At 40.1% G+C, this 13,316-nt stretch overlaps 1 protein-coding gene across 1 annotated transcript in view; it reads right to left on the bottom strand.

Moving 5' to 3' along the window:
• LOC118342454 (retinoic acid receptor beta-like) overlaps positions 1-13,316 on the bottom strand; it is a 118,013-nt gene that overhangs the window by 7,457 nt on the left and 97,240 nt on the right. Inside the window, exons 4-6 of the mRNA XM_035681009.1 lie at positions 6,804-6,916; positions 6,253-6,429; positions 792-945 (exon numbers count right to left, since the gene is read on the bottom strand). Coding sequence (XP_035536902.1) covers positions 792-945; positions 6,253-6,429; positions 6,804-6,916 — 444 coding nt within the window. The remainder of the gene's footprint in view (positions 1-791; positions 946-6,252; positions 6,430-6,803; positions 6,917-13,316) is intronic.

Raw genomic sequence — 13,316 nt, 5'->3', positions numbered from 1 at the left:
TTCATTTAAAGCTGAACTTTATGTATTAAAAAAGAATGAAAATAACTGTGTAATGTGAAAGTTGCTGCTTGTGTTTTCAATTCTGCAGTTCCCTCAACTTTGCAGAGCTTTTTAGCTCCTTTTAGCTCATTTTTTTGGTTTTACATCTGGTTTACCTGCTTGGCAGACAGAACATAGTGGAACATTTAACAACTTTATGGTGACAATATATCAGGTAATGTGTTTTCAGCTCCCCTAAGTTGCCAAAATAATCAATTAATGCAGCCTTAGAAGTGAGGACACATGTTTGTGTGTGTAAGTTTGGTGAAACATGCCTTTAATCAGAATAACCTACCAGGTGTAACCAACGCACATGTTGTCTTATTCTCATTTTCAGAGTTTCAGATATCAGTGAGACTGATAGTCTGTGTCAGAAGTCTGGGCCAGGTCTAACAAGTTTCCCATAAAGAGCCACAGAGACAACAAGCACAACAATGACCTTCAACACACTCAAATAGAATAACCTTTGGGTCTCCCTGCTGCACTGCATGTGTGTGTGTATGTGTGTATGTACACCTAATGAAGCATCTGATGGTGGATGTGAAGCCTACAGTAGCCTTTGAAGCTATTTGAGTGGGCTGGCTCTGACAGTGAGTGGCAGGCGTGTCTGCAACATGAAACAGAATAAAACATGGCTACTGGCGGTGACTCGCACCGGCTGGCCAGGCCTTCGTTTAGACACACACACACACACACACACAGCCACACACACACATATATATACACACACAGTGTTTGATCTTTCCTCTGACACTCCCGCACCCAGCTATTGTGCACAATATCTACGCCCTTCACCACAGAAATGTGCTGGTGAGCGGATGTTGATGGCTGAGCAAGAGCCAGAAAGTCATCACAGCCGGCCTTCAACTTCTCACCTCTGTGTCCCTGGGAGTTCACTTCACTGCTCTGTCACATCTGACAAGTATGACTTGGTCAATACAAAGGCCACCGAAACTGAAGCAGGTAAAAAAACACACACACACAGAAAACACAAATACTGCATGTGCAGCAAACTAATCCAGGTTGTGTCTGTGTATGATTTCCATTTTTTACTTCACATAAATATGCATCTTCATGCATTAATCATAAGTTTTGCATTCCCTCAAAATGCGGATCATCCTGCATCCTGTACCACTTTATCTGTCATTTTGCATGTCCTGTAGGGGCATATATACCAGACTCCAGTGGCGGACTCAGACTGTTTGAGGGCCAGGGCAACAGTGCACAGAAAGTTGTGATGCATTTATGGTAAAACAGTTTATTCAGGGTTAGGATTATCAACCTAGAGGGCACTTTTGCTGTGTACCACTGCCAGACAACATGGAGTATTTAATATTTTCTGCAAAAAAGCACCCTAACCAATGGCTTTATTAATGGTTAATTAATCCCACCAGGAATGCAACAATTAATGCAAATTCAACCAAAACCCATGAACTTCCCAAAAAAGCCAGTGAAATCCTGGAGGGACTGATTAATGTACAATTTACTAATACTTATAAGCCAATAAACACTTGGGTTGTCAGGTTGTAAAAAATAATTTTAGATAATATTCATGTTTGTTATAACAGTTATAAGTAAGTGATGATGCCCGACCAGGTGTCCAATATCAGGAATCAATGGATGGCGTAGAGGCCAGAACTGTCCGACCTGCAGCCCATTGGTGTAGCCCATTGGATGATCATTACCATCCCCATAAGGATCTAATGCAATGGAAACATTGTACACTAATCCAGTAAATAGGATTGACCATAGATCTGACATGGCAAGGGGAGATAGTTCCCTCTGTTTATAGCGCGCTTTGGCTCAGCTATGAGACTGAGAGCTAACGTTATGCTAGCAAGATTCTCTTATACTCTTATACAAAGTACCAGTAAGCTCAGGGGGTCAGTGAGGGGCTTCTGTGTTACACCTACCTACCTACTTACCTGTGGTGTACAAAGGATGAGCCACTAAAGGACTACACTCATTTTGTTATGTGAAGGACTTTGGGCTGCATGTTTTTATGTAAGGAACTCTATAAATAAAGTTGAGTTGAGTTGAGTGTTGTAAGATATATTAGTGAGATATTTAGATTTTGTTTTCATTCAGTTCATTTCAGCACATTCATTTAGAACGGTGACCAGACAGTTACACTAGAACTACTTACTAGGTGTCCTACGTCAGGTATTAATGGACACCCTGCAACAAATCACTGTCAAGGTGATTTAATAACCATTAAAAAAGTCATTAGTTCCTTTTTTTATGTGTTCAAGTAGTAAAGACAGAGACAGGAAATTATGCAACAAAGGTCCCCAATTGGAATCAAACTGACTCAATCTAACCGGAAACAGACTCAGTTTTTAAGAAGCACACTACAGTCTTTAGTTTTCTGAATGTGCTTTCCAAACTTCCAAGCAGAGATGATTTCCATCCCTTACACTGAAGTATGGAAACTTGTAGAGACTCAAAAGTTGCATAATCACCACAGTGAAAATTAGTCATGCTTCTATTTTTGTCAGTTACATAATCATGGATGTGTGGTCATGCAACTGAAAGTCTGTGAGAGAAACAAAATCAAAACCGGCCTCACCATGTGTCTGTATGGTGATTAAAGGCTGATAGCATGGAGGTGACATCATCAGGCACTGGGGGAGGACTGTGGGCGCGTCGTTCATGTGCACCTTGACTTTCCTCAATAAGCTACATAATAATAATGAGCCACAGTACGCACATGCAGTTAGCTAACCTCACTGTCTGTCAAAGCATGGGGTGAGAATCAGTCGGTTTCTGTGGTGACATTATACCGAAGTTATTGCTCCTCATGAGGGGGCAAAGAGAACAAGACAAAAGAAAACTCTAGCCGTCTGAGGGGTAATGCCCAGATATAAGACAGCTGTTTGCAAAGTCAAGGAGAGAAGGTGTCTCTACTATGCGGACTGGTTCTACACACTAACAAGTGGCCTGCTGCTGCTGCTGCTAGCTCCATCATATATTTAACCTAAAGTCTGTGTCAAATTGTGAGAAACAGTCAGGGCAGGTTTTATTACTACTTGTGGACCACATGCAAATAAGGTACTCTATAAAGTTTGTATTAGTCGCAAATAAAGGCTTAACATGGTTTATTAATGCTTTATTAGCCAGTTATATACCATTAATGAGGGGTATTGCCAAACCTGGCACCTCTAAAGGTGTTCTTATTGATGGCTTATAAATGACCTATAAAGCAATAATAAATTATTTAACCATTAATAAAGCCATTTGTTTAACTTACAAAACTTTAATTAGGGTGACTTATAGGAAAGGGTACCAAGACTTTAACACACTGTGAAAGGTACTTAATGTAATCACAATTAAAACTTAATTACAATCAAGGTTATGTATTTGCTCATTTTGTTATATTTCATATTATGAAATATCACCAAGCAGATATTGAAATTGAATGATACTATTCTGAATTAAGGGAATAGTTCAGCATTTTTTGCTTCATGTTTGAAACCACTCTCATACCAAGTACCAAGGTACATTGTACCAAGCAGCAACCTCTGTAAATGAAGCCAACATAAGTACCAAAAGCTGCAGTTCCTCGACCTGTCCAACTTAACAGCAGAAATAAACATGTTTATAGTCTGTTTTTGTATTGCAACCCCAGAGACAGCAGTGTGGTAAACGTAAACTGAGGGCTTTGATGTTACAGCTACTGTGAAAAAATAACAAACCTGCAGGAGCGCCGGAGGCGGGGCGGGTGCATAAAAAAGTCAGCTCAGATTTTTATCATAATGTGGTGTGTTCTTTTATACATGACACAAATTGATTCTTTTTAAAAATTGCAATAGTATACGACCCACTCGCTCCACCAGTATTGCACTAATACAACGTATTGTGATACTATAACTCGTATCTGCCAGATTCTTGCCAATACACAGCCCTAACGACACACAATGCTGCGATGCTCCCCCTGCTCCTAACCTTCTATGACTAAGCTTAAAGCTAATGTCTACTTGCTCTAGCTTCATATTCAGCATAGAGACATACATTGGGTGACATATATCTTCTTATTTAAGTCTCTGCAAGTGTAAGGAAATGTATTTCTCAGAAATTTTGCATTCAGTGTACTTTTCTTAAAAGTAACAAGAACTACTGTATTCTTTTCCAGAATTGAGCCTGACACTCTCTATTGAGATCCTTGACAGTATAATAACACTAAAACTACTCATACTACTAATAGCCTCTTAATATTACTAGTACTACTGAGAGTTGAAATGTAGTCCAGTTTACAAATTATGACCATATGACACATAACAAGCCATCACTTTCTTCCCACTTTCTCTTCCTTCCTCTCCCTCTGAGCAATGAATGCTAATCAGATCATCCCCCCCCCCGAAACCCACAACAGCCAAGCATGCATGAGAGAGACAGAAGAGGAAGAGAGACAGCCATTTGCCTTTTTCCATCTCATTACTGCGGCTACATTAGTACAGTACATTGCTCCACTTAACAACTCCTAAATAACAAACATTCAGCCGTCCGACTCTGCATGCAGACATTTCCACATCTGTGCTCCATGAAGAACACACGGCATCATTAACAAACTTAGAGCCAGCGACTGCCTGATATTCAAAAAAACAGACGACCGTCCCCAAAAAAGATTAGAGGCTGAAAGATGTCTCTGTGTGCGTAATCTAATCTCCGCTACAGACAGCTACTCCACATGAAGAATCAAAATCGACTGGCGCGATCAATTAATCTGATCTTCCAGACTCCCATTGGCCAGCTGAGTAGGTCATCCAATAAGGTTTGAGGATTGGTCTGATGGGAGCTGGGCTTGAGGTTAAACCCACCGGTCCCCAGGAGACCCGAGGCTATCGATCGACTGCACAGCCTAAACGAATGAATGGATTTTTACACACTGAGGAACAACAGGGAAATTAGCAAAAGAGAATACACTGAAGTAGACAACTCCCTATCTGATGAAGAGCTATGTTTATATAACTGTGTTATGTAAGTGCTGTGAATAGTTCTGGGAAGGTTTTTAGCTCATTACTAAATATTTTAGAGAGTTTAGACTCTACTGAAGAAACATCTAAACTGTGTATCTTACTCTTTTAAAGGGAAACTGGTTCACAGTATGATGACTAATGCACATTAAAAGGCAGCACAGAGACTGGAGCACTGTGCACTATGCAAACACATTTATATACAGAATCTAATATCCCAAGATATGTTGGCCTATGTATAGATTTTTGGTTTCCAAATGATTGGAACATTTTGGAAGGGGACATTTGCATAGACGTGCGCTCAAGTGGACATACTGTACCTATCAAACACAGTACAAATAGCAGAGCCATATTAGTGTCTCAAATTTACTGTCAAAAAGTACTTTGTGAACATTAAAAACGAAGCCAGCTGTATTCTTTACTAGCCCATTTTGATTTGTCTAGAGAAGATGCATGCCACAGATAACAGGATCATTGATCTATCAGACGTTGGCAAATTACAGATATTCAGTTTTTAATTTGGACATCGATTGGGGCAGAAATTGACGTCATCATGTGTAACCGATTGAGCTTGTGTCAAAGAGTCAAGAGAAAAGCGAGCAAGGAAATTCATTCTTGACCTTTAGGAACTGTGCATGTAAAAACAAATCTAGCCCTAGAGGGTGAGGATATTGTAATTAGTAACTACACTGCTAGATGCCACTGAATCATACAAACTGGTCCTCAAATGGTGAAAAAGAAACATTTGATTTGTGTATGAAAAGGCCTTATGCGTTTAGTACTCTTTAAACATGCTACATACTAGCATGAACTACTGTTAGAGTTAGAACAAACATGTTTTCCTCATCATTGGAGTGACTTAATTTTGTTGTTGGGTGAGAAACAACATGTCCTTCCGCCACACAGTGTTTGTGGTTGCAATTACTAGGCACATTGTCATGTATAGCTATAACTAGGCCATTCAACCAGGTTTCGGATAAGTTGCAGTACCTATAGATTGTTAGATATCAACTACTCAGCCGGCTACTCCCTTTACTTTCTTGTGTTCCTTTTACTTTTCTCCAGTCAAAACTGTGTTTTGCTTCTTGTTTTTTCACTGTGATGTTTGAGCTTTACTGTGCAGAATGACGAATAAGCAGAGTGTCTTTTCACATTCTTTCACATTCCAAACATTAACAACAGAATGGCGAGTCTCATTCCTTAAACAACAAGTTTGTTCCTCCAAAAAAAAAGCACCTACCAGAATGTCCAGGCAGGCAGCTTTCAGGAGCGTGATCTGGTCTGCGATGGTCAGCCCCGTGAAGCCAGGCACTCGTTTGGCAAATTCCACGATCTTGATAATGCACTTAGTGGCCAGCTCGCTGAACTTGTCCCACAGGCCCAGGTCCAGCCTCACACGGTGGTCTGCACTCGAGTTCTGCAACGCACACACACAAGCAAACACACACAAACAGAGAGTGAGGCGTCAGGCAAAGAGGCAGCTACTTTTGTCATTGCACAGACTGCTGCTAATGATCTCCTCAGTGCACCCTCTTCACTGTGCTCTATATGTGTCACACTTACATACAGTAAATAGGCTCCATAAGACCTGAGCTCTCAAAAACACCGGCAGGATTGTTGTTGTGAATACGCCGAGCTGAGCCGGGTGGCCGGGCCCTGCGATAATGAGCGTAACAGTGTCAGTGGGATGCTTTGGCAATGATGGGATGCAGAAACAGAGCTGTGACAGGTAGCACAGAGCAGTTTGAAGCCAGAGGTGCCATTAATACAGCTATACGGTCCAGAACCTACACAAACACTGGAGGGGAGCGGAGATGGGTGGAAGCCAGGGAGCAATGAAGACATAGCCGCAGATCGCAATGTGCGGAACGAGGAAAAAGTGGAAGTAAAAGTGCTGTAAGACACTAGAGAGAGGAAAGAGAGAAGGGGAATGACAGATGAAAGGGAGGAAAGTTAAGTATGTGAGAGCAGAGAGGAATTGTGGGAGCGGGGAGGGAACAGAAGCATGAATCCTGGGAGTTTTTCTAATGGGAGGTGATGTGTAAGGTGAGGTGAGATTGATGCATCAGTTTGTTGATTTATGGCTTTTGATTGTGTCATCCACCTCTGATATGTTCAGATTATTGTTCTGGATCTCTAACTTACAACAGCATTAGTTTTGAAGCATAATTCCACTTCAACAATTTTACTACTACTTATTTTTGTCTTATTATTATCAGTTAAGTAGATACTCCAAGTTAATTGCTGAGATCTGGTAAAACAGTGACATCAAACAAGTAAAGAAACACAAGCAGCCAGATGATCAGACTGCAACCAAACCAACAGTAGCAGTGTTTCCATCCTAACAAATCTTAATATTTTACTGAATGTTGAGAAAATCTGCAAATTTATACCCACTACCGTTATGCAATTATTAGGAGTTGGTTCACGAGATAAGCAGTAGGTGGCGCAATCGTTTAGTTCAGTTAAACAGTGAAAAACAATGCAGAAAACAGGATGTAAATCTGACATTGACATCTGACATGTTTGTTCATGTATTAATGTGAGGAAGGTTCCATCAGATCTGTGTGGAGCAATCACGGATGTATTAAAGAGCCATGGGAGCGATGAGGAGACTGTCGGAGCGGAAACAGCTGACTGTGATTTAAATTATCACTACGTCAGAACTTATTCTGAACTTCCATCTCCAGCTCATTAACTCTTTTTCTATGCACATCAAAATATGTTGATGGAAACACAGTTAGTGTAGCTAAATGATCTATACCACTTCATTTGGTGGTTAAAGAATATCGAGTGTACCTGAAATGTTGGTATTATGTGACAGAGTTCTACTTCCCTGAACCAGCCAGGTCCCCACAAAGCATTGGGTTTTGCGTTAGACTTGGGTTGTTGTGTAAAGCTTCAGGGCCTAGGCTAGGTTCTGGTTTATCTGCCTTTGTGCGCTTTCATGGACACAGATGCAATAATGAGTAATTTGGTATGTTCTTTATTTATTAGCTCCATCATTATTAGCAGTTTGTCTGAGATAAGGAATAAGAAAGTGGTGGATGGAAATGTTTAGTGTGGACTGGACATCTAGTGGTCTTTTTAATTATCAGTTATTCTGTTGAGTAATTTTCCTATTAATCCCTAAATGTTGGGGAAAAATATGACAAAGGTGAAGCAGTGGAGTAATGAAGAAGCTGCTTTTCCATTCAGGCATTCAATGTTCTACTAGAATTAGCAAATATTCAAATATTTCCCCCAGAGTTTTAGTCTCAGCACAGCAGTCAGAACATGACACATGGCACATCCAAACTCTCCAGTAAAAACTAAGACTAATGGAATTCTTCCAATTCTTTACTCAAACTGATATATCAGCTTGGCCTTATTTTCCACAAACATTTTTGAGTGAACAGTGAGCAGAGCTGCTCTGAGTTCGAAATGGCAGGGAACAGGAAGGAGGAGAAGAGGAAGAGAAAAAAGAGGGAAAGAAAAGGCCATCAGAGCAGAAGATATGATGACGGACAGACTCAGAGAGGCAGAGGGGAGAATGAGCAGCAGTTGGGGAATTGTTTGGGTGTAGCGAGGGAAAGCCGTGGTGTGCTGGCTGATGGCGGGGATGGAGCATCTGATGATCATTTGTTTGTTTTCTGATGGTTTACATGGAATAGCCCATCTGTTCTCCATGAGCGAGTCTCCACATGTAGCAAGGACACAGCACACAGAGGAGGGGCTGACATAGGCCGTCACTAACACACTGAGGAGGGAAGGGTCTTCACAATCTACTCTGTGTACAGGCTGGACACTAGAAAAGCCAAGACAGGACCAACTGGTGGTTGCTTTGACCTTTAAATCTGTAACATCTGGGGGTTTTTTTTAGCTTTTGACCTTTACTGACTTTTCCTTCAAGATGTTTACACCCACCCAAACACTATTCCTACATGTTTTCCAATTTATTTCAATAATATAGTCTATGCTAGCAGTTCAGGATGCACTGTGTAAAGAGGTGCTTTGTGCATGTTAACATCAGCATGCTAACATGCTCACACTGACAATGCCAACATGTTGATGTTTAGCAGGTATACTGATTACCATGTTCACATCTTAGTTCAGCATGTAAGCATGTTAGCGTTTGCAAATGCACACTAATCACAAACTACAGCTGAGTCTGATGGGAATGTAAAAAAATTTAGCTGATGGAGGCTGGAGGAAAAAGTAAGAAGATCACCAAAGTCTTTTGGATACATTGTCTGGGTACCGTGAATGTTCATACAAAATGAATCCGTCTGATAGAGTTCTCCATGATGATGTCTTTTTTGTGGGCCAACCAGGAGGTTAGCATCACCCTGGTTCCTTCAACAAAAAGCCAATGGGATTTTTCCATTGGGTTTTGGAGTATTGCAGAAAATAAGCTCTGTGGTGAACAAAGGTGTATGATGCAAGATAATCCTCACAAATGAACACCACTTTTATGATTTTTGAAGCGTAAAAGCGATTGGCTTTAAGTTAAAAGCTAACAATAGGCTATAAACGAACTGCACCACAGTGGCATGACTTCATCGTCACCACCACCACTTATTAGTAATTAAATCTTGTAATTCAAATCTACAAGTTGTCAAATTTGAGTTAGAATAGTTTGCAAGAGTGCGAGTACAAACACAACGAGGGTGTAAAGGCGGACTAGTGAGTAGATCAGTCTGTGTGTTTAATGTCACCAACAAGCTTTGTAGTCCCATTTAGCCATTTGTTAGCAACCGCCTGTTTTAAAGCATATAAAAGCTTCAAAATTCACAGCTGGAGTATTTTCTGATGTATTTTATGTCGTAGAACAAAACGTGATTCAGGCATCTTACCTAAAACCCATTCAAAAACTTTGAAGAGAGAGAACCGGAAGTGCTAAAAGGCTAACTCAGTTTCAGCTTTAAGGACTCATTTTGCAGCACTATCACACTTTATCCTGTATAAATCCAACTTGCTTATTTGCAGCCCCTTAAAGCTTAAGGATGATGTCTGTTTAGCTAAATTTTGTCTTGATATGTCATTCATCTAAATGACAAACATTAGTACAAACAGAGCGGTAGGTACTGTATTTTTAAAGCTCATATTGATATTTGAGAGCAATTTAAAAGTTTATTTTTGAACTTCAATACAAGTTTAACAAAACAATCTCAGATTGAATCTAATCTTTTTCAAGAGCTTTCAACCACTTCAGCAGATGGAGTTTGTCCGGTTGTCATGGAGATAACTCAGTCCTCGAACCAAGATGGGGGTAAGTATGTCCCCCACCCCACATATTACCACCGGTTAGTTCATACCATGACAACTGAACAATCTGTGGATGAAGACTGCTCTAGAAAAGGATAGTAAGTGGACCATGAGTCAAAATTACGATACAACAATAATAATAACAACAACAAACAATTTTTTAATAAGTATCCCTTAAATGTTGGGTTGATATATACTGACAGTGTAAAAACCAACATCTCAGTGCTCTCTGGTGGACAAACTATGTAATGACCTCATATATAGCTTTGTTGTTTCACTGCAGTTTCTTATGTACTGTATATCTTCCGTGAACATGTATCAGTCAGCCACTAGTGCAAACTATTGTTTAATTATAAAATCTTTTTTGTGGTAGTATATATGCTTTTTTAAGTGTCTGTTTTCATTTTAGAGTCCACTGCTTCGCCTCTCTGATGGTTTCCATTATGTAGCAGGGCTAGAGCATATAAACAACTATATAAAAAGTGCTCTTGACAGCATCAAAAAGGTTTGTGCCATGGCCCAGGCATGCAGAAACAGGATATTGTGATATGTTAGGACTGCTCACAGTATGATTCATAGGCCTAGGAGAGATAGAAAAAAGCCTTTCTAAAGCTGTAATTGACTGTCGCCTAGGTTTTTATTTTCAGATCATAAATACAACTGCAAAGAGGCTTTCTGTTTCCAAACAAACTCTTTGGACATTTAGGCTCTTTATTCAGCATAAACAACTATAATTAAGTCAGTAGCATAAAGCAAAGCATCCCCATTCAAACTGACAAACAGAGAAAATGCTTTCCTAATTTGGTTGTATCTGACTTCTTGACTTCTTTTTGAAAATTACAATAAACCCTGCTCTCAGTCTTTCCAATTTTAAAGTAAGTATTGTATAAAGAGATAAATAATAAAATAAACTGAAAAAGCAATACTCTCGGAAAATACAGCATTACATAACTTAAGTATATCAAAACTCAGACAAAGGGAATATTGAAGCTGGACAGAAATAAGAAAACTAGTATGCAATCGAAAATTCTAGTTTTTAACTTTTGACAGTCAAACCGAGGCAGTGTACACATGTCTACCCTGCAGCTGTCAGAAAAATACAGAAAAAGAAAAAGACGGACTATAATATGTCTGTTAAATCTGGTCACAAGGGTGTTATGTAATCTATTATTTCATTTTTATTATTCTTCTTCTGCCATAAATCTATCTGGGTCTCACAAAGCGTAACAAACTCAGAACATAGGTTGGAAATCTCACCACGCTTTGAACTGTAAGTCTCAGAAACCGCATTCTCTTTTTTTCTGGATTCTTTGTGTCCAAACAAATCTATCTATATAAGCAATCCCTATTTTCACCTGGACGCATTTTCCACCATTTTGGATTTTGTCCAAATCTGTTTGTTTTCCACTCACTGAGTAGATTTTGAACGACGGGCATCAAATTGGTCACACAGCATATCTGGGCCAATCTGGAGAAAATTAGTTTTAGTTGTCTGTAAGTTTAATTTTCCATAAATACTAATTAATTTAAAATTAAAATTAATTAAAAATTTCCTTGAACTATTGTAACCAGGACACTAGGTTGGAACTATGCTGAGGAGTCCTGGAATATTCTGCCACTAGAGGGCGCCACAAATGCGAAAAGTACATATGTTGTGATTGGCTATACGGATTCATACAAAATTCAATTTGCACACTCATGACTCAGTTGAGTTTTCAAGTGCTGTCAATCAAATAAAAAAAAAAAAATCCAAATGTTCGCACTCTGCTTGAACCACTGCCGTTTGCAACAACTCTACACTGGAACCCAGAATAAGCAAATTCATTGTTGGATTGTAAAAAATGTTCCTAAAAATATCAGGAAAACCCATCTCTGATCAATATTCACAGGAAATAATCTTCTTTAAAATGTATCAGTATCGCTTATTTTACAAAAACTTCCTGCAGTAATCTACAGGATTCCACAGGAGCCCGGAATGGACTAACCAAACACTGGCTCTAGATAGGGCCCTTCATGTTTTGCGGTATTCAGTTAGATGCCACAAAATTCTACAAATGGGTCCTTTAATTTCTCACATTTAATAATTCAGTTGAATTTGTGTTAAATTGTACAGGTCTAGAAGCTAGCTTCACACTTTAGTTGACTGTAAAGTCTATCCATTTGCTCATTTGAATTTAAAACCATGATAATTCCCATAAAATTACAAAGGACATGATCACTGGAGTGCAAAGCTCAGACTACTGATCATGTGCAGGAAGTGAAACAGGTTTTACAGCCCTGAAGCTGTTGAAGACAAAAAGGAAAAAAACAACCAACTAATATGACATCCTTTACTAAAAATCCAATATGTGCTCAATATGTTGGAAAACTTCAACATCAGTTGAAGCCCAGCCCCTGGAGCTTCTTCAGTGTGAGAGGGCTTGAACACAGAAGTGCTCTGCAGCCCCAACCAGCCCACTGAAGTGACTGTGGAGAGGCGGCCCTCTGCTCCACACCACATCAATCCCCCTGAGGTTGTTACTGTGAGGCAGTTAGCGCCGTCGCTGCTGGACATTGTCACGAGCAAACAATCTATTGTGTGGCCACCCGAGAGGGAGAGCGAGGGGGATAAAGGGAGACAGGGAGAGAGAGAGAGAGAGAGAGAGAGAGAGAGAGAGAGAGAGATCATTAAATATGATCTGGGGTTAAGTGAGAAGCACATTAAGGCCGTGCTTAAATCACAGTCAACGAGCTGCAGTCGACACAACAGCACTATGGACACACATTCCACTGATTGACGTCCGATTTGATGGGGAAGGAGGAGGTGCAGAGACATGAGATTGTGTGTGCGTGTGTGAAAGAGAGAAAGAGTGTGTGTTTGCACAATGCACATATGTTGGGGGTTGGGTGGGGGTGGAGGTGGCTGATATTAAAGCAACTTGTCTTGCTCTTCCCTCTGGGTGGAGAGGGAAGAAAAAGGGGGAGCTGAGGAGAAAGGAGGGTGAGATAATTTGCAGTTGGATTTCTTTTTTTTTTACCCCCCCCCCCCGCGCAATCTCAGTCAATTACACAAGTCCC

Source organism: Morone saxatilis, unplaced genomic scaffold (assembly GCF_004916995.1).
Source record: "Morone saxatilis isolate NCDOM2014 unplaced genomic scaffold, NCSU_SB_2.0 Contig9, whole genome shotgun sequence".
Taxonomy (NCBI): Eukaryota; Metazoa; Chordata; class Actinopteri; family Moronidae; genus Morone; species Morone saxatilis.
The sequence above is the reverse complement of the archived record's forward strand: the minus strand, read 5'-3'. Positions and strand labels throughout refer to the sequence as shown.